At 42.9% G+C, this 23368-nt stretch overlaps 1 protein-coding gene across 1 annotated transcript in view; it reads left to right on the top strand.

Moving 5' to 3' along the window:
• LOC126456437 (calcitonin gene-related peptide type 1 receptor-like) overlaps nt 1-23368 on the top strand; it is a 63876-nt gene that overhangs the window by 31358 nt on the left and 9150 nt on the right. Inside the window, exon 3 of the mRNA XM_050092187.1 lies at nt 7380-7668. Coding sequence (XP_049948144.1) covers nt 7380-7668 — 289 coding nt within the window. The remainder of the gene's footprint in view (nt 1-7379; nt 7669-23368) is intronic.

Genomic DNA, 23368 nt, shown 5'->3' with positions numbered 1-23368 from the left:
TCGTGATAACCAGCTTTCTTGACCACTGAGTTCAGATCCATATAAGGGACTGTTGTTTGGCACAACTATCCTTCCGCAATGCTCCTCTTAGAAAGGCAGTCGACGTTCCACTATGGAGAATATCTGGACGTCGTTTCTTCCCTTACTTGCAGACATTCCCGTCAGTCTGGTGCATCAGCATGCTCTCCGTTTAACAGTTCCGTAAATTTGGAAATTCGTGGTTAGGTCATATGGGCCCAAACTGCAGAGGTCATCGGTCCCTAAGCTTACACACTACTTAATCTAAGTTAAACTAACTTACGATAAGGACGACACACACACACACACACACACACACACACACACACACACACACACACACACACACGCATATACACACACATGCCCGAGGGTGGCCTCAAACGGGGTTAGCCGCGCGGACCGTGACAAGACTCCGTAGGCCGCGAGGCTACCCCGCTCGGCTAATAGTTCGGTCTTTACCTATGCCTTCGGTTGACGTCTCCAGTTCCTGGACTCACAGCTGCCGGCCATATGGCAGCGGGCTTAATTTTATATAGTGAACGTTTGCACATCACAGGTGACACAGTGAACAACTAATGGAATACTCCGTCAAATACAAATTATTTCAGAAAGGCTTGATGCGAGCCTAGAGCTTTTGCTTCTCTCCTGCATCAGCTGAACTTGCTCTGGCCGAGGGCACCTACGATAATGTCAGGATGGGTGTTGCGATACCTCTGTAGTCTTGCAGTTGCTGATCAAGCTTGATGATCAGTATACTTAAAAGAGGTTTTTGTCATGAAGACTCAGTGTTGCAATTCTGCAAAACAATAGAGAGCTAGATATTGGTGGGTATGATGTCTCTGTTATTTGTTGTCTATCACTATACAGGGTGCTTCAGAAGTGGTGGTCATTAATTCACACGTGGAAAGTACAGGAGCTAAAACTGTCCAATAAACATGGGTCCACAAATCAAACAGTTGCCGAGGTATCGCATTAATTGGAATTGGGAACCAACTGTAAACGCCGCTGGATACTGCGGTATTTGCGTTGGTATCTCAAGGTTTGGAATCGACTGTCTGTCTATTTACGCTTGTGCACCTGCAAAGTACCCATTACTTCAGTTTAACACTATGCGCAACGGATTTATTTGCGGGACCTTTGCATAAATGCCCTAATTTGAAAGCTATGTCAATTCTGCTTGGCCCAATGAATGGCTTTCAAACATTTAGTAAAATTATTAAATAAAATTTCTTTTTCAACTGATAATAAAACAAAGTAATGAAAGGTTTGTCTATTCTTATAGAAAGAATGTTCCGACTAAAACTTGAATTTTTATAGAACAAATTGGTTTATTCATTAAGCACTTCAGATAATTATAAGAACAAAAAATTCACTTCTTTAAACAAATATTAACGCACAGCATGAAATTGCATCAGATTCCACAATTAATTTAAACGCATCTGACTTTCTCATTAGCAATGCAAAATTTAACGCATCTGACTTTTTACTAAAACTATGGTCTCCTACAGAATGGTATCTCTTATTACCACAAGTCCCCACTTTTGGATCGGAAGAAAAGGATATTCCATAACTGTATCCATTAATCAACGTGCACACACAATTACTGCACCAACATATGCAAGGGAGAAACGTAAGGATCGAGCTGTTACCGGTTCCGATATTCACCGTACAGTAACTATCTCTACTCAAAATTATTCCACCGAAAACCAAAATTATTACATATAACCTCCGCGCCTATTTGATCATTCACTGTAATAGCCACTATTGTACTGCTGCCTACTCCCGACACAAATTCACCCACTGAAATATGAAAACCGTTCCAAAATTACATATACAAAATACACACACTCAAGATGAACTACTTACTTTGTTGCAACCAAAATTCATGGTTACGTTATCAGTTTACTAATCTCTTTCCCCGCTTTGCAATTTTAATTATTCAGAAAATCTCCCCACGTGACTCTACATTCCAATAAACATGAATAAGCAAGCATTATCTTCACTTGGTTTGCTAAAATTTGACACACGCTTTCACACGAGATACCACGTGTCCTTAACAAAGCATCCTCGTTACTAAATCTTTCAAGATTGCAGATATTTAAGAAAATTGAAAATTTATAACAGTACTTAATTTCACACGCATATTTCATGTAATAGCACACTTCCTACATACATGCTTTAGGTCCCTAGCACTGGTTCATAAAATTCTTGATCAGCCCCACATGGTATGTGCCAGGTGTAAAACTAAATAAATTGCCACACGCACTTAAATATTTCATTTTTCATAATAAACTTGCTTGCTCAAACAAATTAGATTAAATTATTCACCGCGAAATTGTTATAAAACCCCAAAGTTGCAAATTACTATCACAAAGGAAAGCAACAATTTTACTTCACCTACTACTGCACATTACCTACCTAAGTAAATTTCGTTCCCCCAAAATATTAATATTACTTTACGTCTAGCTGCAAAAAAGGGTTGTTCACCTAATGTGAAACCATTAATCATAAATATAGCACATTTCTCACACTTAAATCGAGCGTGGCTCGACCCATCTTAGCAAAGCGTCCTCTCTCGTCCAAGTCTTCAGCAGCAGTCCCGATTCGCACCCACGCTACAGTCCTGCCCGCCTCACCGCTCATCGTGGGGGCGGCTCCTAACCAATCATCAGCTGAGAAATTCCCCGGTTTAAAGTTTCCAGTCAAACATCCCTTCTACATAATGGTAAAGATCCCGCACTTTGCTTCCCAAAGACGGAAACTTGAGTTTTGCAGACTATCCAGCCTTCCTACACCTCGCTACAGCCAAAGGCTGAAGTTTCAGAACTTCCATAATCGCTGCCTATCGACTAGTTGTTCCCTATCGTACACCCACAATCGCAAAATATCGTTCGATCCTTATTCTATCCCAAAACTCTCTTCCTGCAGTTATTTTCGTACATTCTTTCTCTCTCTGCCGGCCAGGGTGTCCTAGCAGTTCTAGGCGCTACAATCTGGAGCCGCGCGACCGCTACGGTCGCAGGTTCGAATCCTGGCTCGGGCATGGATGTCTGTGCTGTCCTTAGGTTAGTTAGGTTTCAGTAGTTCTAAGTTCTAGGGGGACTGATGACCTCAGAAGTTAAGTCCCATGGTGCTCAGTGCCATTATTTTTCTCTCTCCTGCTGTGGACTCAATAGGATAAGGAAATATAGGAAACAGTGGGCATTCTTAACTTGTTGTTGTTGTTGTTGTGGTCTTCAGTCCTGAGACTGGTTTGATGCAGCTCTCCATGCTACTCTATCCTGTGCAAGCTTCTTCATCTCCCAGTACTTACTGCAACCTACATCCTTCTGAATCTGCTTAGTGTATTCATCTCTTGGTCTCCCTCTACGATTTTTACCCTCCACGCTGCCCTCCAATGCTATATTTGTGATCTCTTGATGCCTCAGAACATGCCCTACCAACCGGTCCCTTCTTCTTGTCAAGTTGTGCCACAAAGTCCTCTTCCCCCCTATTCTATTCAATACCTCCTCACTAGTTACGTGATCTACCCATCTAATCTTCAGCATTCTTCTGTAGCACTACATTTCGAAAGCTTCTATTCTCTTCTTGTCCAAACTATTTATCGTGAATGTTTCACTTCAATACCTGGCTACACTCCATACAAATACTTTCAGAAACGACTTCCTGACGCTTAAATCTATACTCGATGTTAACAAATTTCTCTTCTTCAGAGACTCTTTCCTTGTCATTGCCAGGCTACATTTTATAACCTCTCTACTTCGACCATCATCAGTTATTTTGCTCCCCAAATAGCAAAACTCCTTTACTACTTTAAGTGTCTCATTTCCTAATCTAATTCCCTCAGCATCACCCGACTTAATTCGACTACGTTCCACTACCCTCGTTTTGCTTTTGTTGATTTTCGTCTTATACCCTCCTTTCAAGACACTATTCATTCTGTTCAATTGCTCTTCCAAGTCCTTTGCTGTCTCTGACAGAATTACAATGTCATCAGCGAACCTCAAAGTTTTTATTTCTTCGCCATGGATTTTAATACCTACTCCGAATTTTTCTTTCGTTTCCTTTACTGCTTGCTCAATATACAGATTGAATAACATCAGGGAGAGGCTACAACCCTGTCTCACTCCGTTCCCAACCACTGCTTCCCTTTCATGCCCCTCGACTCTTATAACTGCTCAAATGGTTCAAATGGCTCTGAGCACTATGGGACTTAACATCTGTGGTCATCAGTCCCTTAGAACGACTTAAGCCTAACTAACCTAAGGACATCACACACATCCATGTCCGAGGCAGGATTCGAACCTGCGACCGTAGTAGTCGCGCGGTTCCGAACTGAGCGCCTAGAACCGCTAGACCATCGCGGCCGGCTCTTATAACTGCCATCTGGTTTCTGTACAGATTGTAAATAGCCTTTCGCTCCCTGTATTTTACCCCTGCCAACTTATAATTTGAATGAGAGTTTTCCAGTCAACATTGTCAAAAGCTTACAAATGCCAGAAACGTAGGTTTGCCTTTCCTTAATCTTTCTTCTAACATAAGGCCGTCAGTAGTTCTAATGGAATGTTGTCTACTCCCGGGGCCTTGTTTCGACTCAGGTCTTTCAGTGCTCTGTCAAACTCTTCACGCAGTATCGTATCTCCCATTTCATCTTCATCTACATCCTCTTCCATTTCCATAATATTGTCCTCAAGTACATCGCCCTTGTATAGACCCTCTATATACTCCTTCCACCTTTCTGCTTTCCCTTCTTTGCTTAGAACTGGGTTTCCATCTGAGCTCTTGATATTCATACAAGTGGTTCTCTTTTCTCCGAAGGTCTCTTTAATGTTCCTGTAGACAGTATCTATCTTACCCCTAGTGAGATAAGCCTCTACATCCTTACATTTGTCTTCTAGCCATCCCTGCTTAGCAGTTTTGCAGTTCCTGTCGATCTCATTTTTGAGACGTTTGTATTCCTTTTTGCCTGCTTCATTTACTGCATTTTTATATTTTCTCCTTTCATAAATTAAATTCAATATTTCTTCTGTTACCCAAGGATTTCTACCAGTCCTCGTCTTTTTGCCTACTTGATCGTCTGCTGCCTTCACTACTTCATCCCTCAAAGCTACCCGTTCTTCTTCTACTGTATTTCTTTCCCCCATTGCTATCAATTTTTCCCTTATGCTCTCCATGAAACTCTGAACAACCTCTGGTTTAGTCAGTTTATCCAGGTCCCATCTCCTTAAATTCCCACCTTTTTGCAGTTTCTTCAGTTTTAAACTACAGTTCATAACCAATAGATTGTGGTCAGAGTCCACATTTGCCCCTGGAAATGTCTTACAATTTAAGACCTTTTTCCTAAATCTCTGTCTTACCATTATATAATCTATCTGATACATTCAATCAATAAAAACAGTTCGATTCCTCTGGTCATTCTTTTATAACTTGGTGTTGGTTTGCAGAGACCGACAGTAAGTCTGTGCTTAGTAAATTAAACGATATTATTACGATCAAAAAATGATGTTATTTGGATCAAACTCGTGTTCTCAGAAGAACCCGACTATATGTTGCATTAAGTATTGTTACATTATTAGAAATATATATGACAGTTGCAATTGCCAAAGACAATGGCCACCTCTCACACCTACTTCCCTTTCCGCTCCGTGCACTGTGCCGTAACGGCCTCACAGTCAGTAACGAGCGTGAAGGCACCATGGACAGAGGTTACACCAATGAAGAGTAAGCTGCCATGCACATCATGTGTGGCAAAGCGTATGGCAGTGCCCTTGAGGCTACAATACTGTATGAAAAAGCTTTTTCCTCTCCACACGCATCCCGACGGGCGTACATTTAGCCATTTACATCAGCGCCTTAGAGAAACGGGGAGTTTCGTACGCGAACGTCGGAGTACTTCGAAAAGGAGGATTGCTACCCAAAAAAATGGTTCAAATGGCTCTGAGCACTATGAGACTTTACATCTGAGGTCATTAGTCCCCTAGACTTAAAACTACATATACCTAACTAACCTAAGGACATCATACACATCCATGCCAGAGACAGGATTCGAACCTGCGACCGTAGCAGCATCGCGGTTCCGGACTGAAGCGCCTAGAACCACTCGGCCACAACAGCCAGCATTGCTACCCAAGAGCGTGTCCTGAGTCATAGCAATGTGTGGCGGATTTTACGTCGGCAAGTACTCTACCCACATCATCTGCAGCGAGTGCAAGCCCTCAATAGTTCAGGTTTTCCTCCTAGAGGGAATTTCTGCCGATGGTTGCAACAAGAGTGTACTCTGAATCTCCTGTTTGGAAGCAGTATTCTGTTAACGGGTGAGACTGGATTTACCCGTGACAGTATTTTTAACTTCCATAACTGTCACATTTAGGCCGAAGTCAGCCCTAATGCAACAAACATACCACGACATCAGCAGCGTTATTCGTTGAACGTCTGGGCAGGAGTGCTCGGAAACTACATAATTGGCCACACTTCCTACCACAGAGACTAACCGGATAGCAGTACATGCGGTGTCTGCAGACTGTACTTCTAAATGTTCATGATGATGTCCCACTGAACCAACGTCTGAACATGTGGTTCAGGCATGACGTTGCTGCAACACATTTTCCTTTACGAGTGCGCTGGCTTCTACCTCGGACGTATGGTCAACATAGGATAGGTAGAGGAGGGCCTGTGCCATGGCCTACAAGGTCTCCGGATTTAAATCCCATAGATTTCTGTGTGTCAGGTCATGTCATAAGTGTGGTCTACGCTAACGAGGTCAACTCTCTTGAGGAATTACGTTTGCCGATTGAAGCAGCCTTCAAGCATTTACAGAATTCCCCAGGGCTGCATGAGAGAATTCGCAACTCACTTCAGAGACGAGTTCAATGTTGCATTCAGACGCATGGACAACATTTCGAGCACCTACTTTAACGTTTAGAGATACCATATGTTCATAGAGACTGATGAACCGCAACAGAAAATGTGTTGTATCTCGTCAACGGTTGATTTATGGACCCATATTTATAGGAGCATTTTAGCTACTATTGGCACGTACTTTTCATGTGTGAATTATTGACCATCACTTTTTAAACACCCTGTATTTACCATACTGTTTCACTTGAAGCTAAGAGAAGTGACTGCCGCATTCTCACTGACGCATGCGCGTGCTTGTCTGTGTGTGTGTGTGTGTGTGTGTGTGTGTGTGTGTGTGTGTGTGTGTGTGAGCGTGTGCGTGTGTATTGACAGCATATGGTCGGTGTACGAAGGTGCTAGATGCCTGGGAGTGTCGTGCAGAGGATGCCGAAGGTGTCAGCACACAAGCTGCTGAGGGCAATGCGTCGCGCCCGCCGCTCACTGCGGTGTTGTGTGGCCAGGTGCTGGATGCACGACAGCACGGCGCAGTGGGTGCTGACGGTGCCGGTGTGCCTGTCGCTGGTGGCGAGCGCCGTCTTCCTGGTGAACGTGGTGCGCGTGCTGCTCACCAAGCTGCACACGCACTCGGCCAACCCGACCCCAGTGGGGATGCGCAAGGCGGTGCGCGCCGCCGCCATCCTGGTGCCGCTGTTCGGCCTGCAGCACGTGCTGCTGCCGTTCCGGCCGGCGCCGCACGAGCCGGGCGAGCGCGCCTACCAGCTCATCTCAGCCGTGCTCGTCTCGCTACAGGTACGCAGCCCCCTGTCTCCACAGGGGCCTAAAACTGAAGTACCATTCTTGTGCTACATAAAATACGAGGGGTGCTCAATAAGTAATACAACACATTTTTGCCTGGAAGCAAGTTGGTTTTATTGAGTATTCCAATATACCATATTATTCGTCACATTTTTTTGGCTACAGAACCCTATTTATCAGCACTATCTCGCCTCAATGTGACGTCCTTTTGTCATCTTACTGAGAGGGCCTGTATGTCAGCACGGTACCACTCTACATCTACATTTATACTCCGCATGCCACTCAACGTTGTGTGGCGAAGGGCACTTAACGTGCCACTGTCATTACCTCTCTTTCCTGTTCCAGTCGCGTATCGTTCGCGGGAAGAATGACTGCCGGAAAGCCTCCGTGCGCGCTCGAATCTCTCTGATTTTACATTGGTGATCTCCTCGGCAGGTATAAGTAGAGGGAAGCAATATATTCGATACCTCATCCAGAAACGCACTATCTCGAAACCTGGACAGCAAGCTACACCGCGATGCAGAGTGCCTTTCTTGCAGAGTCTGCCACTTGGCTAAACATCTCCGTAACACTATCACGCTTACCAAATAACCCTGCGACGAAACGCGCCGCTCTTCTTTGGATCTTCTCTATCTCCTCTGTCAACCCGACCTGCTACGGATCCCTCACTGATGAGCAATACTCAAGTATAGGTCGAACGAGTGTTTTGTAAGCCATTTCCTTTGTTGATGGACTACATTTGCTAAGGATTCTCCGTTCCGTACATTACATTTGTCTATGTTAAGAGTCAGTTGCCACTCCCTGCACCAAGTGCCTATCCACTGCAGATCTTCCTGCATTTCGCTGCAATTTTCTAATGCTGCAACTTCTCTGTATACTACAGCATCATCTGCAAAAAGCCGCATGGAACTTCCGACACTATCTACTAGGTCATTTGTATATATTGTGAAAAGCAATGGTCCCATAACACTCCCCTGTGGCATGCCAGAGGTTACTTTAACGTCTGTAGACGTCTCTCCATTGAGAACAACATGCTGTGTTCTGTTTGCTAAAAACTCTTCAATCCAGCTACACAGCTGGTCTGATATTCCGTAGGCTCTTACTTTGCTTATCAGTCGACAGTGCGGAACTGTATCGAACGCCTTCCGGAAGTCAAGTAAAATGGCATCTACCTGGGAGCCCGTATCTAATATTTTCTAGGTCTCATGAACAAATTAAGCGAGTTGGGTCTCACACGATCGCTGTTTCCAGAATACATGTTGATTCCTACAGAGTAGCTTCTGAGTTTCCAGAAATGACATGATACGCGAGCAAAAAATTCTACAACAGATCGATGTCAGACATATAGGCCTATAGTTTTGCGCATGTGCTCGACGACCCTTCTTGAAAACTAGAACTACCCGTCCTCTTTTCCAATCATTTGGAACCTTCCGTTCCTCTAGAGACTTGCGGTACACGGTTGTTAGAAGGGGGCAAGTTCTTTCGCGTACTCTGTGTAGAATCGAATTGGTATCCCGTCAGGTCCAGTGGACTTTCCTTAGTTGAGTGATTTCAGTTCCTTTTCTATTCCTTGGACACTTATTTCGATGTGAGCCATTTTTTCGTTTGTACGAGGATTTAGAGAAGGAACTGCAGTGCTGTCTTCCTCTGTGAAACAGCTTTTGAAAAAGGTGTTTAGTATTTCAGCTTTACGCGTGTCATCCTCTGGTCGACTTATGAATCAACGTCTTGCTGGATCAGTAACCACTCTATCATCCACGTACGGCTTTCTGCAGAGTGCATCCGCCATTGTGCCAATCAGATGGAAGCAAGAGGCATGAGATCTAGGCTGTAGGGTGGATGAGGAATAACAGACTAATGAAGATTTGTGAGCTCCTCTCGGGTGAGCAGACTTCTGCGAGGCCTTGCTTTCTCATAACAAAATTACTCTTTCAGAGTCCCAGAAGGTTGCGGCTTTCTTTGGAGGAGAGGTGGGGTGACGCAGCTCCACATACTGCCGTTTTGTTTCCGGTTAGAAATGATGAACCCATGTTTCATTGCCTGTGACGATGTTTAGCAAAAACGTGTCACAATCAGTGTCGTAAAACAACCAATTAGGCACAGGTGGTCCTTCGTTGCCCGTTTCAATCTTCTGTTAGGCGGGATTGATACTTCAAGTGGTGGGAGTGTGCCAGCAATACCAATGGAGACGTCCAGTTGAGCAGCGAGGTTTTTGGCTGTAAGCCGTCGATCATCTCGGATGAGAGTCTTTTTTGATACAATAATTTACCAACAGCCGTATGTACTGTAGAAATTTATTTTATTTTATGAACTTCTATGTGCTACCAGTTTCGGCATTACATTGATGCCATCTTCAGGCCCCACTCGTCATAGTCGCAAAATCGCTACGCACGGAAGGAGCCTTATAACTGGATCCGTGAATCAAATCGTTATGCAACAGTTCTTGGTGGCCTGGCGACACAGACTCAATCTGTGTCCCCTGGCCACCAAGAACTGTTGCAGGACGATTATATGGCTCCTTCGATGTATAGCGATTTTGCGTCTATGACGAATGGGGCCTGAAGATGGCATCAATGTAATGCTGAAACTGGTAGCACATAGAAGTTCATAAAATAAAATAAATTTCTACAGTACATACGGCTGTTGGTAAATTATTGCATCAAGTAGTTCATGCCAGCCGTCCTCCCACGATCCATAATGGATCAACGAAGATCAGATGAGAGTGTCCGCACGTTCCAAAATTGCAGGAGTCACAGCTGGGAGTGACCAGCCAGCAGGCAGGTGATCGGAATAGTTTGCATGACCTTGTTGCGATGATGACAAATGCCATTCCCAACTACTCGCCTGCTTTTGTTCACTGCCAGGTCTCTGTAGGCATTCGGCATGCGCCTCTGAACGTCTGCCATTCTCCGGTTTTCCGCCAACGAAACTCGAAGACAGCTCTCATCCTGGAATGCATCTCCGTTACAGACGCCACTTTGAAGGCCACGTATCGCACCGCCACGTACCGTAATTTCATGAAACTATAGGAGGTGGAGGAGGAGGAATTTTCCCCTATGTCCAACAACTAATTATGCAATTTTTCAACCGAAATCGCCCGAGAAAAAGGTGTTTCATTAAGTATTGAACGCTCCTCGTACACTATATGTTCAAAAGTGTCCGGACACTTCTCTGTAATGTGGAATTGACCGCTGGATGACACCAGAGGCGGTTCCATCAGTATAAAAGTAAGCAAAGTGTATTGTGTTGTCCGAAGAGACGCAGTAGCGGTAAAACTGGTCGTTCAGAAGCGCTCAGTGACCTACCTGGACGTCATCACAGACATTTCAGACCTTCTAAAATTGCCCAGTTCTACTGCTCGTTATGCGATGGTGAAGTGGAAACCCAAAGGAATAGCTACAGCTAAAACAAGGCTAGGTAAATCTCACGTACTAGTGCAGAGAGATCATCGAGCATGAGGAGGGTGGATGTACAAAATCCAGTAAAGTGCGAGTACGACTCGTCCACCGTGGATTACACACAAACTTTTTACTTATGTGTACAGATAGTTCATCCACCCTGCAAGTCGAGAATCTCGACGATTTTAGCCTGTTGTCGATATCGACACTGGTGCGATACACGTCTGTCTACCGGTTCCTGGGAAAAATGGGTGGTATCAGACGAACAGACAATCGGATAAGAAACGACAAAAATATATCTTTTATGTAATAGAATTACAAATCAACCATTTTCGGATTTTTTTCTCTTCTTTACTGTGAAACGTTGCTACTTGACAAATTTCATGATTCTACTAACGCGTCATCTCTGGTAAGTCGTTCAACGCCGTTGCAAAAGCAGCCTTCTGTTTTTGTTGGAGGAGTTTTGAATATACGTCATGAGAATGATATTGGTTGTGGGTGGATAACAGCCGTAATTGTACATTATGATAATGTTAAGGATAAGCTTGCCCTTTAATCGTTCAACGAGTGGGACTTCATTGCTTATCGCACATTCCAGATGTCAGAAGTTTTTAATAGGAACATCGGAACATCTTACTTCAGTTCCAGTATGTCTTGAGATGTAGGCACTCACAATGTCCGTAAGGCTAATGAGACCAAGTCTATTTTTGAGCCGGTCGTAGTGGCCAAGCGGTTCTAGGCGCTACAGTCTGGAACCGCGCGACTGCTACGGTCGCAGGTTCGAATACTGCCTCGGGCATGGATGTGTGTGATGTCCTTAGGTTAGTTAGGTTTAAGTAGTTCTAAGTTATAGGGGACTGATGACCTCAGAAGTTAAGTCCCATAGTGCTCAGAGCCATTTGAACCATTCTGTTTTTGTATAGTTTAAAGGTGATGGTGTATGTGCAGAAATTGTAGCTGATTTTATAATGTATTATAAGAATTGTAATACGGTTTCCTATTCGGTTCGATGAGTCTTTTTGCGACTATCGAAATATGTTGTATAAATGGCCATATCTCTTGATTCCATAACTTAGGATCTTAACTTTTTTACACCGCCATGGTACCGTAGACCATCGTGTGTGATATAAATCTGAAGCTGATACATAAACTCGTTCCTGAGGAAAGGGATCTTAAGAAACGGATAACAGAAGTGATCCTGTAAAGGTTCCGTTTTTACGGCATGACAGTACACGTTGTCATAAGACAGCATCTATGAGACAATACCTCGTGAACAATAACATTCCTGAAATGCACTGGCCTTTCCAATGGAAACCTTTTGTATGAGTTAGAAGGTCAGCTTCGCTCCTCATCCCAGCATCCAAGCACCACTACCTTCTCTCGAATCGGCGTTTGAGGAAGAATGGGATGCCATTCCTCCAAAGTGAAACAACCCACAATTAAATTAATAGTGTTATTAGTGTTCTAAAAATGTAACAAATGTCTCTGGGCACTATGGAACTTAACTTCTAAGGTCATCAGTCCCATAGAACTTAGAACTACTTAAACCTAACTAACCTAAGGACATCACACACATCCATGCCCAAGGCAGGATTCGAACCTGCGACCGTAGCGGTCGCGCGGTTCTAGACTGTAGCGCCTAGAACCGCTCGGCCACATCGGCCGGTTAAAAATTTAACAGCCTAAACTTTACTGTTAATGATTTTATCCGAATGGATAACTGCAAATCCGTTTGACCGCTTCGCGAGCGGTTTCAATCGTTTGTCGCTGCTCAGTTACGCTTTAATCCAAGGACAGAGATTTTTTATTAAGTCGCGAAACGTTTGTAAGGTAAAAGGTTATATATTCACTTTAAACGCAATTGGAGGCACTCACTTCCACCATTGTACATTTCTACCCATGTTTAAGCTCAACACAGTTCAAATACGCTGAAACATCGTCACACGTTGCGAAAATCTGCACATGCTATCCTTTCACTGCAATCCATTGGTCGGCGCGGTAGACGTGAACGCTTAATATTGGCATTCCATATTTATAATCATTTCTTGGTAAACACTTGTCACTAGCCAGTATAATTCGGTTTGTTGGATGTCAACCCAGGGCGACAGGGACACGCTCTCAGCCGCTACAATATGATTCCTCCCGCTGCACCATTACAGCCGACATATCTTTACTGGCTCACCTGCGAGTCACTGATTTACAACAATAGCATTCGGTGGACGCACTCGGCATTTGACTATCGGTTCTTCCTTTATCCTCGACCTGTACCAGTAAAATACGCTTATCTTTGAGTAAGGAAGCTTGGATCCCTTACAACAGACAGACACATCACTGAAAATATCTCCAGTAGAATTCAAGGTGTCATTAAGATGAAGGACAGCCACACCACGTATTAATATCCACAATAGGCGATAAAAAGTTCATTTCGTAAAAAGTACGTTTCACTTAATCCATTTCCAAACAGTTGTTCAAGCACCTACTTAAAATGAGAGTGACAAAAACTAATTACAGTGACCGAGAAACTAGTAATTACTTTTGTGAAATCGGAGTGGTACGTGACGCACGCATACTCGGGTGGTGGGCAACGGGATAGCTTACACCTCCCCCCCCCCCCCCCCCAAGAAAAAAAAATAATAATTTTCACAAACCGAAATCTAATCGTGCCCTTCCACACAGATCGGTGTGTCAGTTGGGTATCAGTCTGAAGAAAGGCGGCACGTGTATTGCATACTGACTAGTACAGGTAGCAAATGTAGTCAGAATCATTTTTCCTGAAATCTCAAAACTATTTCGCCGTTCACCGCGAAACCTACCCAAGTTACCGCCACCTCCCCGTCCCTCACCATCACAAATCCTGGGCCTGGCTACGCTCTTCGCATGCTCGTACCTATCTAAATTGCGCAAGGAGCAAGTAAAACACATCCATCATCCTAGAAAATGAATTTCAGCTCTTAGTGCGCTGCATAAGGCAGAATAGGCGTCAAGATGTGGCACAACTCACAGTGAAGATCAGTGTTGGGGTAGGCACATGTGATTCATATCATATACACTGCCCGATAAAAAAGTGTAGCACCCAGAACACATGGTCGGATATGAATGTAACTTCGTACACCTACACACCATCGGCGTATATGTAAACCATTAGAAATGTTTCCAGAATGAGATTTTCACTCTGCAGCGGAGTGCGCGCTGATATGAAACTTCCTGGCAGATTAAAACTGTGTGCCCGACCGAGACTCGAACTCGGGACCTTTGCCTTTCGCGGGCAAGTGCAGGCTGTGGCTAAGCCATGTCTCCGCTGTATCCTTTCTTTCAGGAGTGCTAGTTCTGCAAGGTTCGCAGGAGAACTTCTGTAAAGTTTGGAAGGTAGGAGACGAGATACTGGCAGAAGTAAAGCTGTGAGTACCGGGCGTGAGTCGTGCTTCGGTAGCTCAGATGGTAGAGCACTTGCCCGCGAAAGGCAAAGGTCCCGAGTTCGAGTCTCGGTCGGGCACACAGTTTTAATCTGCCAGGAAGTTTCATTAGAAATGTAATTCTTTGTGGCACGTACATGGCCACCGGAATGCATTGGTGTTGTTCGTGTTTGGTGTTGTTATCAGGACTGGTAGTATTTATAACGGTCGTGAACACCGTCAGATGCTGAGTGATTTCTATGAAGGACACGCAAATGCCTCGTAACCGTCTGAAACAGAGCTATAAGCACCTACAGATCTTGAAAGTGGCCTCATTGTCTGTCTCCATTTGGCCAGTTGGTCGAGCTGTGCATTATCTAGATTCGTGGGGCATTCGGATGTAACAGTGACGCGACTGTGGACTGTAAGGGAAAGTGAGGGCAGCCATACTCGTCGTCAAGGATCCGGTCAACCACATCTGACCACCACAAGCGGGAATCACCTTATTGTCCATGAAGCACATTGTATCCGCTTCACGTCTGTTGACGAAGGGAATTCATTGTCATGGCACTTGCTGTGCATCCACTAAAATAATGTCAAACGTCCTGGCTGAAACTGAGAGTTTGGATGCAGTGTCCGTTTGATTCTGGGTCAAAGTGGCTCGGACAAAAATGTTCAGCGTATTGCACCTGTGTGTTACCGTACGCCTGACAAATAGTATTATCACTGACTTACTTAACATGTACCATATCTACGGGTCCCATAAAAAAATAAATATTCTGATCTTTTGCTTTCACTCTACTTCAATTTTTTCGACGTTTCCGTTTAATTGCAAGACAGTCTACTAACTTTATCATCGTTGGCGACAGATTCCTGTTACTTGCATTTCTCTCTCTTTGTCTGTTGTGCATTCAAATGGTTCATATGGCTCTACGCACTATGGGACTTAACATCTGAGGTCATCAGTCCCCTAGACTTAGAACCATTTAAACCTAACTAACATAAAGACATCACACACATCTATGCTCGCGGCAGGATTCGAACCTGCGACCGTAGCAGCAGTGCTGTTCCGGACTGAAGCGTCTAGAACTGCTCGGCCACAGCGGTCGGCTGTGTTGTACATTACACACGTACTGCTATGCAAAGACTCTCCTGCTTCAATGCCTTGAGTATCGCGTTTATGTCTTTACAGTAGCAAGATGTCCCGTTTTTGGTGACGCTCCTTGTATTCCTTTTCCGGAGAAGGAACCACTACAGCTGCATTGTTGGTCGTAATCCGAGGAACCTGCACCAGAAAAAGAAAACTGCGCAGTTCCGTTCTAGGCACGGACTGAGAACTGCGATCCTTAGTGGCCTAGTGCAACCGGCAGTATTCGCTATGTCCAATAGCCGTCGGGTAACAGCTGCCTGTGGTATCTTGCAACTGCCTTCGCTCTTCTCTTTCCAACAGCTGCCGAAAGACGTCTGTGGAAAGAAAAGCATTCTCTCTGTCTTGCATTCTGTTTCTTTTCGGCTTCATTGCAGAGATGGTACTGGTATTGGAATCTTTCTGTTGGCCCTCTATAGTAGAGCATACTTGTGCAGTTGTTCCTCTCTCCTCCGTGAACACCTTTATTACTTATCTACCTCTTGAGGAATATTCAGACGTCGACAACCGAAACTTTAAAATGTAATCACCTGATTTCATTCCAATATAAATTTATAGTGTCATTCCATTTCTTTTATGTTTCTGGAAGTTATGGCGCACCGACTTTTACTATAAATAAATTTATATGAAGTTTCACTTTTTGTTGGTTAGAGAAGAAGTGAAGGAAGATAATGGTGAAAATGCATAACTGACACTATATCACTTACGTTACTGATAAATTTAAATACCACTCATTGCTTTGAGAGAATTGGTCTAAAATGAAATCTATGCTTAATGGGGATGATATTACATTCTTTGGTAACTTTTATTCTTTTTTTGTCTTCTCAGTATTTACGACAACAATAAAGCCAACCAACGTGCGTTACATAGTTGAAACTGTCTGAAATACATAGAATTATCACGCTAAAATGGAATTTCTAGGACTTGAGCTGATTATTGATTTGACCTGAGCTTAGAGATAACTGTAACTTTTCGACTGCTGCTTAGTCCCCGGTTTCATTTCCAGAAAATGTTTAGATTGTAATAAAAATCTTCGGTAAAGGCGACCGAAGACTTCCCGTGTAAGAAGTAACCCTCAATGCGGCAGCGGCCTTGTAAAGAGAGCCGAGGAGGGACTAGAAATGTAGGGCACTCTCTTGCCCTTGAGATGCGTAAACAGCTGATGAATGCGGAACAGTCAGCAATGATATTCAGCATGAGGATGTAAAAGGCAATGGTAACCACTGCATTAAAGACAGATTATGCGTATTCAAGGAAATGTGGCCTGTAACTCAAAAGAAAGTGTCGTGATGACCTTTCCATTGGCAAAAGTTTCCGGGATGGTCCTAAATTCATATATTTGGAGCGCTGCCTCCGAGGAAAGGACAACCACGAGACACACACTGAATAAACTACGAAAGAGTAACGTTCTACGAGATAGAATTCCAGACGTCTCAATATGGTAAGAAAGCTATAAAATCTGAAAAGGGAAATGCAGAGCATCAGTATAGACGTACTAAGGAACTATGAAGTAAAATGTAAAGAAATAAAGAAGACACGAATTTGTATAATAGGAGTAAGATCAGTTATAAATAGGAAGTTAGGGCATAGCGTGAGTTGATTTGAACAGTTGAGTGATTGTGTTATTCTTGTCAGTATCGAGAACAAACTAACATCAGTAACACTAGTCTAGGTATACATGCCGACGTCATAAGCAGGAGTTTATAGGATAGAGTGTATAAGGACCTTGAACGTTAACTGAATATATAGAGGGAGATGTAAATCTAATAATCGTAGGGGGTTTGGACGATATAATAGGAGAAGAGATATGAGACAGAATTGCTGGAGAATACGTGTTCGGCAGTAGAAATGAAAGAGGAAAAAAGCTACTTAAGTTCTGAAACAAACTTCAGCGTACATTTTGAGAATAACAAGACAAGGAGATTAAGGAAATGGCAATTACTTTACATGGGTACACATGAGTAGGTACCCTTAGGAAAGGCATAGAGATACGGGCGGATTCAGTCTGGTTTACATAATGGTCAGACATAGATTCGAAAATCAGAGTACTGGAGTAATGAGGAATGACGAAGTGCATTTGAAGCTCTTTAGACTGTCGATAAAGCGATACTGTATACCACAGTTCAGTTAAACTGAAGAGTAACTGAAATCCGTAAAATGGACAATCACAGAAGTTGGAGATACAATTATAGGTATCACGAATTTAATGGCGGAAAACCGTGGGTAGCAGAAGAAATGCTTCAACTGATCGACGAAGGAAAGAAATTTAAAAATCAGTAAAATAAAGACACACAGAAACACAAGTCATGTAGAACATCAGTAAGACGTGCGGGGAAGTTAATGCGACATGGATGCAGAGAAAACGTGAAGATATCGAAAGAACTGAGTGTCTAAAGGAGAGACGCAGCTTATAAAACAGTTAAAATAGCTGCCTGTGAAATTAAAACCTAAAGGCGTCACCATTAAAAGTGCAAAAGAAATTCCATTTTTTCATGCTGAGCAGAAAGTAGGAGAGGCTAGAGAGATACTGACAGAAGTGGAGCCCTGAGGACAATTCGTGAGTTGGGCCTGGGTAGCTCAGTCAGGAAGAGCATTGCCCGTGAAGTCATGGTTCCGGATTCAAGTCCCCGTCCTGTGCAAAGCTTCAGTTGGTTGACTTGGGGGAGGGGACCAAAGGGATCATCTCGGCATTTGCCTAAAGCGATTTAGGGAAATAACGGAAAACCTAAATCAGGATGGCCGGAAGCGGGTTTGAACTGTCGTCCTCCCGAATGCGAGTCCAGTGTGGTAACACTGCCCCACCTCGCTCGGTGCACGGTTTCGACATGCCAGGAAGTTTGGTAATAGCGTATTCTCTGATGCAGACTGAAATATTAATTGTGGACGTATTATTTTGTTGTGTGATGTCCTTAGGTTAGTTAGGTTTAAGTAGTTCTAAGTTCTAGGGGACTGATGACTATAGATGTTAAGTCCCATAGTGCCCAGAGCCATTTTTATTATTATTTTGTTCCTGTGTCTGTTTTCTCCGGTTTGGACACCATGCACCGAACGAACGATTGAGATGCGCCTTGTATTTATTTCGGTGATGCCAAGTTGCGACATAAACACACTACGTCATTAATATAACTGCTGCTATAGTATTACAGTCTGTGCATAAATGTGTATATTTTTTCACTATTTGTAGTGATGATAAATCTTTCTATGTGTACTTTCTATATGATAAATTGTTAATTATATTACTGATTAATGCGTAGGAATTGATTGGTAAAAATATATCATCAGGGAAGGATGAGCTGGAGAGAAATCGGTCTGTGTACATGAGGTGGTTAGCGAGCCAGAGTAAAAGGTCTAACGGCTAGTAGTGAGCGCGCTAACAGAGGGATGGCTACCAAACAGTCGTTAGTCTTTGCATTGTCAACACCATGGAGTGGAAGCGAGGCCAAATTTCTGCAGGTTCACTGTAAATGAGTTACGGATTGACGCATTACCAACTTATTCAAGCATGGAATGTTTATACAACGCTCTATGTCCTTTGAAAGTGGAGATGCTGTATATCTGTATTACAGCAGTTTGTGTAATAACCGACGCTTTCCCATTACTAATTGATGCAATCACCGCTGCAGCTCAACGCATCGTCGCCTCCACGTAATTAGGCATAGGAAAACTGAGCGATTAAAACTGATACCTGTATTTTAATTCCGAATAACCGGTATTTTGGTACTTCATTGATGTCGGTTATAATAGGTGTTTTTTTTATTTTTTGCTAACAACCAAGTAAAAAACAGAAATATCAGTTAACGATAATAGCAGTACTAACATTTTTTCATTTTTAATTAAACCATATTTAAAAAATTAGATAATTTTTATTCATAAAACTAGCTTTTGTTTGAAATATTGCGTTATTTTGGAAAATGTGTAGAGCGATCAGTGCCGTTTTAATAATAATGCCAACAGAGACGAGCAACAAACTGGTGACACAAGAATTGGCACTGCATTGCTGAGACAATAACATCCAGGTTGCCGTCTGAGACGGCTTGAGGTACGCGTGTGCGTTCAGAGTGTGAGACTTACCCCCACTGCTCTATACGGTAGTTTCTCGCTGTCGTCACCAGACATCCATTGTACTAGACAATGACATCAACCCCTGTATGGAAATATTTTTATGGAGTGACGTGGTATTGAATCACAGTTCTCCATTTACTTTAAAAGATTTCAAGTCTGACTACGATTTCTATGAAATAATAAAAGAGAAAGGAAATTATGTTAACAGTAGTAAATTAAAAACTTCACAATTTATTATACAAAAAAAAAACAGTAAGTAGCCAATCTGCCGCCTGTGTCTAGAAAATATGCCTTCATCTGCGGGTAGCCCTTGAAAACGGATAAATTAATACGAAAAATATTCTTCTAATTCAGTTTTCACCATTTAGCACTAACTGTTCGTAGCGCCCAGGCAGTGTACGAACCCTGACTTTAACGTTATTTTTAACAGAGTTTCATAAATTAGAATCAATAGGAGAATACTGTTGATTTTTTGTAGTATTCAACCACTTATCAGCTTTCAAGAAAAGCAACGAACTGTGGACGGACTAAATTTTCTTTTACACACATCAAAAAGTTTTGCATCACCTCGGTTCTGAGAGTTCCGGATCCTGTACAGAAAACTGGAATAGAGATCAACATAAACATCATTTGCACCCTTTTTATTGCTCATGAAAACCACACATTGCATGTTGTACGACCATACAGCGAGACCTTCAGAGGTGGTGGTCCAGATTGCTGTACACACCAGTACTTCTAATACCCAGTAGCACGTCCTCTTGCATTGATGCATGCTTGTATTCGTCGTGGCATACTATCCACAAGTTCATCAAGGCACTGTTGGTCCACTATGTCCCACTCCTCAACGAAGATTCGGCGTTCATCCCTCAGAGTGGTTGGTGGGTCACGTCGTCCCAAAACAGCCCTTTTCAATCTATCCCAGGCATGTTCGATAGGGTTCATGTCTGGAGAACATGCTGGTCACTCTAGTCAAGCGATGTCGTTGTCCTGAAGGAAGTCATTCACAAGATGTGCGCGATGGGAGGCGCGAATTGTCGTCCATGAAGAGGAATGCCTCGCCAATATGCTGCCGATATGATTGCACTATCGGTCGGAGGATGACATTCACGTACTGTACAGCCGTTACGGCACCTTCCACGACCACCAGCGGCGTATGTTGGCCCCACATAAAGCCACCCCAAAACAACAGTGAACCTCTACCGTGCTGCACTCGCTGGACACTGTGTCTAAGACGTTAATCCTAACCGGGTTGCCTCCAAACACGTCTCCCACTGTTGTCTGGTTCAAGGCATATGCGTCACTCATCGGTGAAGAGAACGTGATACCAATCCTGAGCGCCCATTCGGCGTGGCGTTGGACCCATTTGTACCATGCTGCATGGTGTCGTGGTTGCAAAGGTGGACCTCGTCATGGACGTCGGGAGTGAAGTTGCGCATCATGCAGCCTATTGCGCACAGTTTGAGTCGTAGCACAACGTCCTGTGGCTGCATGAAAAGCATTATTCAACACGGTGGATTTGCTGTCAGGGTTCCTCCGAGCCATAATCCGTAGGTAGCGATCATCCACAGCAGTAGTAGCCCATGGGCGGCCTTAGCAAGGCATGTCATCAACAGTTCCTGTCCCTCTGTATCTCCTCCATGTCCGAACAACATCGCCATGATATACTCCGAGATGCCTGGACACTTCCCTTGTTGAGAACCCTTCCTGGTACAAAGTAACAATGCGGACGCGACCAAACCGCGGTGTTGACCGTCTAGGCATGGTTGCACTACAGACAAAACGAGCCGTGTACCTCCTTCCTGGTAAAATGACTGGAACTGATCGGCTTTCGGACCCCCTCTGTCTAATAGGCGCTGCTCATACATGGTTCTTTATATCTTTGGTTGCGTTTAGTGACATCTCTGAGCAGTCAAAGGGACTATGTCTGTGATACAATATCCACAGTCAACGTCTATCTTCAGGAGTTTTGGGAACCAGGGTGATGCAAAACTTTTTTTGATGTGTGTATATGCCTATTTAATTTAATATTTTGACATCTATGTGTCCTGAAACAGAGTCGGTCAAAATTTTTCAACCTTTGTTCCATTCCTACGTTTATCAGAGGAATTAATGGGAATAAAAAACCGAAAACCGGTTATTTCAGAAACTGGTTAATTTGAGCAGTTATAACTTTCGGGTTAAAATGACGTGGAAAAAATCCATATAACCGATAACGGTTCTTTCAGTGATAACCACTCCCTACACGTAACCTACTGTTTGTTTAGACATGTAAAAAAGCATGAATCAGTATATTCTTTAATATGATCTAATAGATTTGTCAAATTTTTATATTGGTATGATACGAGACTGTTATTGACCTTAGTCGTGTGACTAGTACTAGGACCCTTCTTTACTTATCCCTGAAGTTATCTAAGTGTCCATAATGTCGAATCTAATCACAAAAGGACTATTTGATTATGTTAATAATAATAACAGAAGTGATTTAAATATGAGTAAAAGATTGTCTTTCTTAGATTGCATAATAGGAACTGTAAATTTATTAATTGAAGAAAATAACTAACATACTGTTTCATTATGTTTTGAAATCATTCTTGAATGCACAGTTGATACAAAGGTTGAAAGCATTTCTGCTTTAAGACTATTCCAAATCAATGTTATAATGTGTTTTCCTATTGAGAGGGCCCCCATGTTATAGACGTTACGTAAACTGATTTCTTGATAACATACTGTCAGAGAGATATACTTTCAGAGTTAAACGGTTCAGTAAACCAAGTTTTGTGATGGAGAGCCATACACAAGCTGTTGTTAGTGACTGCTTTGGCGAAACTGCTCTCAATCCTAGAAGGTTCCATTTCATCTAATAAATCTCCGACGCCTAACAATTGTTAACTCTTATTTCAAATTTAAATGTCCGAATTGGACTGGCGACATTATTTTACCTAGTTACAAATAATTACAACTCCTAAGTAAATCTGTTTTCAGTTACTGCCTTCTAATCTATAGACTGTGAGCATGTGGGTTTTATTTTGCCAAGTTGCGCAATGGATTGACCCAACAAGTATTCTTTGGCTCCGTCAAGAAATAATTTCCACCTCACACTATTACAGAAGTCAGAAAGATGCTCCTAATGTACCAACAAGAACTGCTTGAAAAACATTCAACAACAAATATCTTCTGGAGTCGTCCACTGTAAGGAAAAGACACAAAAATATTGTATATTCTTACGTAAGTAGTGGATTACTTGGGTACTGGAGTATTGCTAGTTAGTGTAAGAAAAACATTAAATGAACGAAAAATATTATTTATTGCAAAAAAATTCTTAGAAATCAAGTGAAACTTTTTTGTATAAATTAATAAATTTCCAGGTTCTTTTTGGAACAGTAGATTGCCTCTTATGGATAGGAATGCTATTAATTTACAAAGTATGGAAAGGTTCTTTTCTCCCATCTCTTTAAGAATGTTACTTACTTTGCAGAATGGCTGAGAGCTGCACCTCCACAACTTGAATAAACTTTCTAGGTACGGTCAAGGCTGTCACATGAGAAATGTAATGGAGTGTACTGTTATGGAGCACAGATAGGGCTTGCATACACTGTAGTGGACAATACCGTGAGCTGTGATGACTGCTACCTGTGTCGCTCGCTGCTGACAAATAACCCAACTATCTCTTTCTATCTGGAATGACCTTCGCTAAT

The sequence above is a fragment of the Schistocerca serialis genome, chromosome 2 (assembly GCF_023864345.2).
Source record: "Schistocerca serialis cubense isolate TAMUIC-IGC-003099 chromosome 2, iqSchSeri2.2, whole genome shotgun sequence".
NCBI lineage: Eukaryota > Metazoa > Arthropoda > Insecta > Orthoptera > Acrididae > Schistocerca > Schistocerca serialis.
The sequence above is the reverse complement of the archived record's forward strand: the minus strand, read 5'-3'. Positions and strand labels throughout refer to the sequence as shown.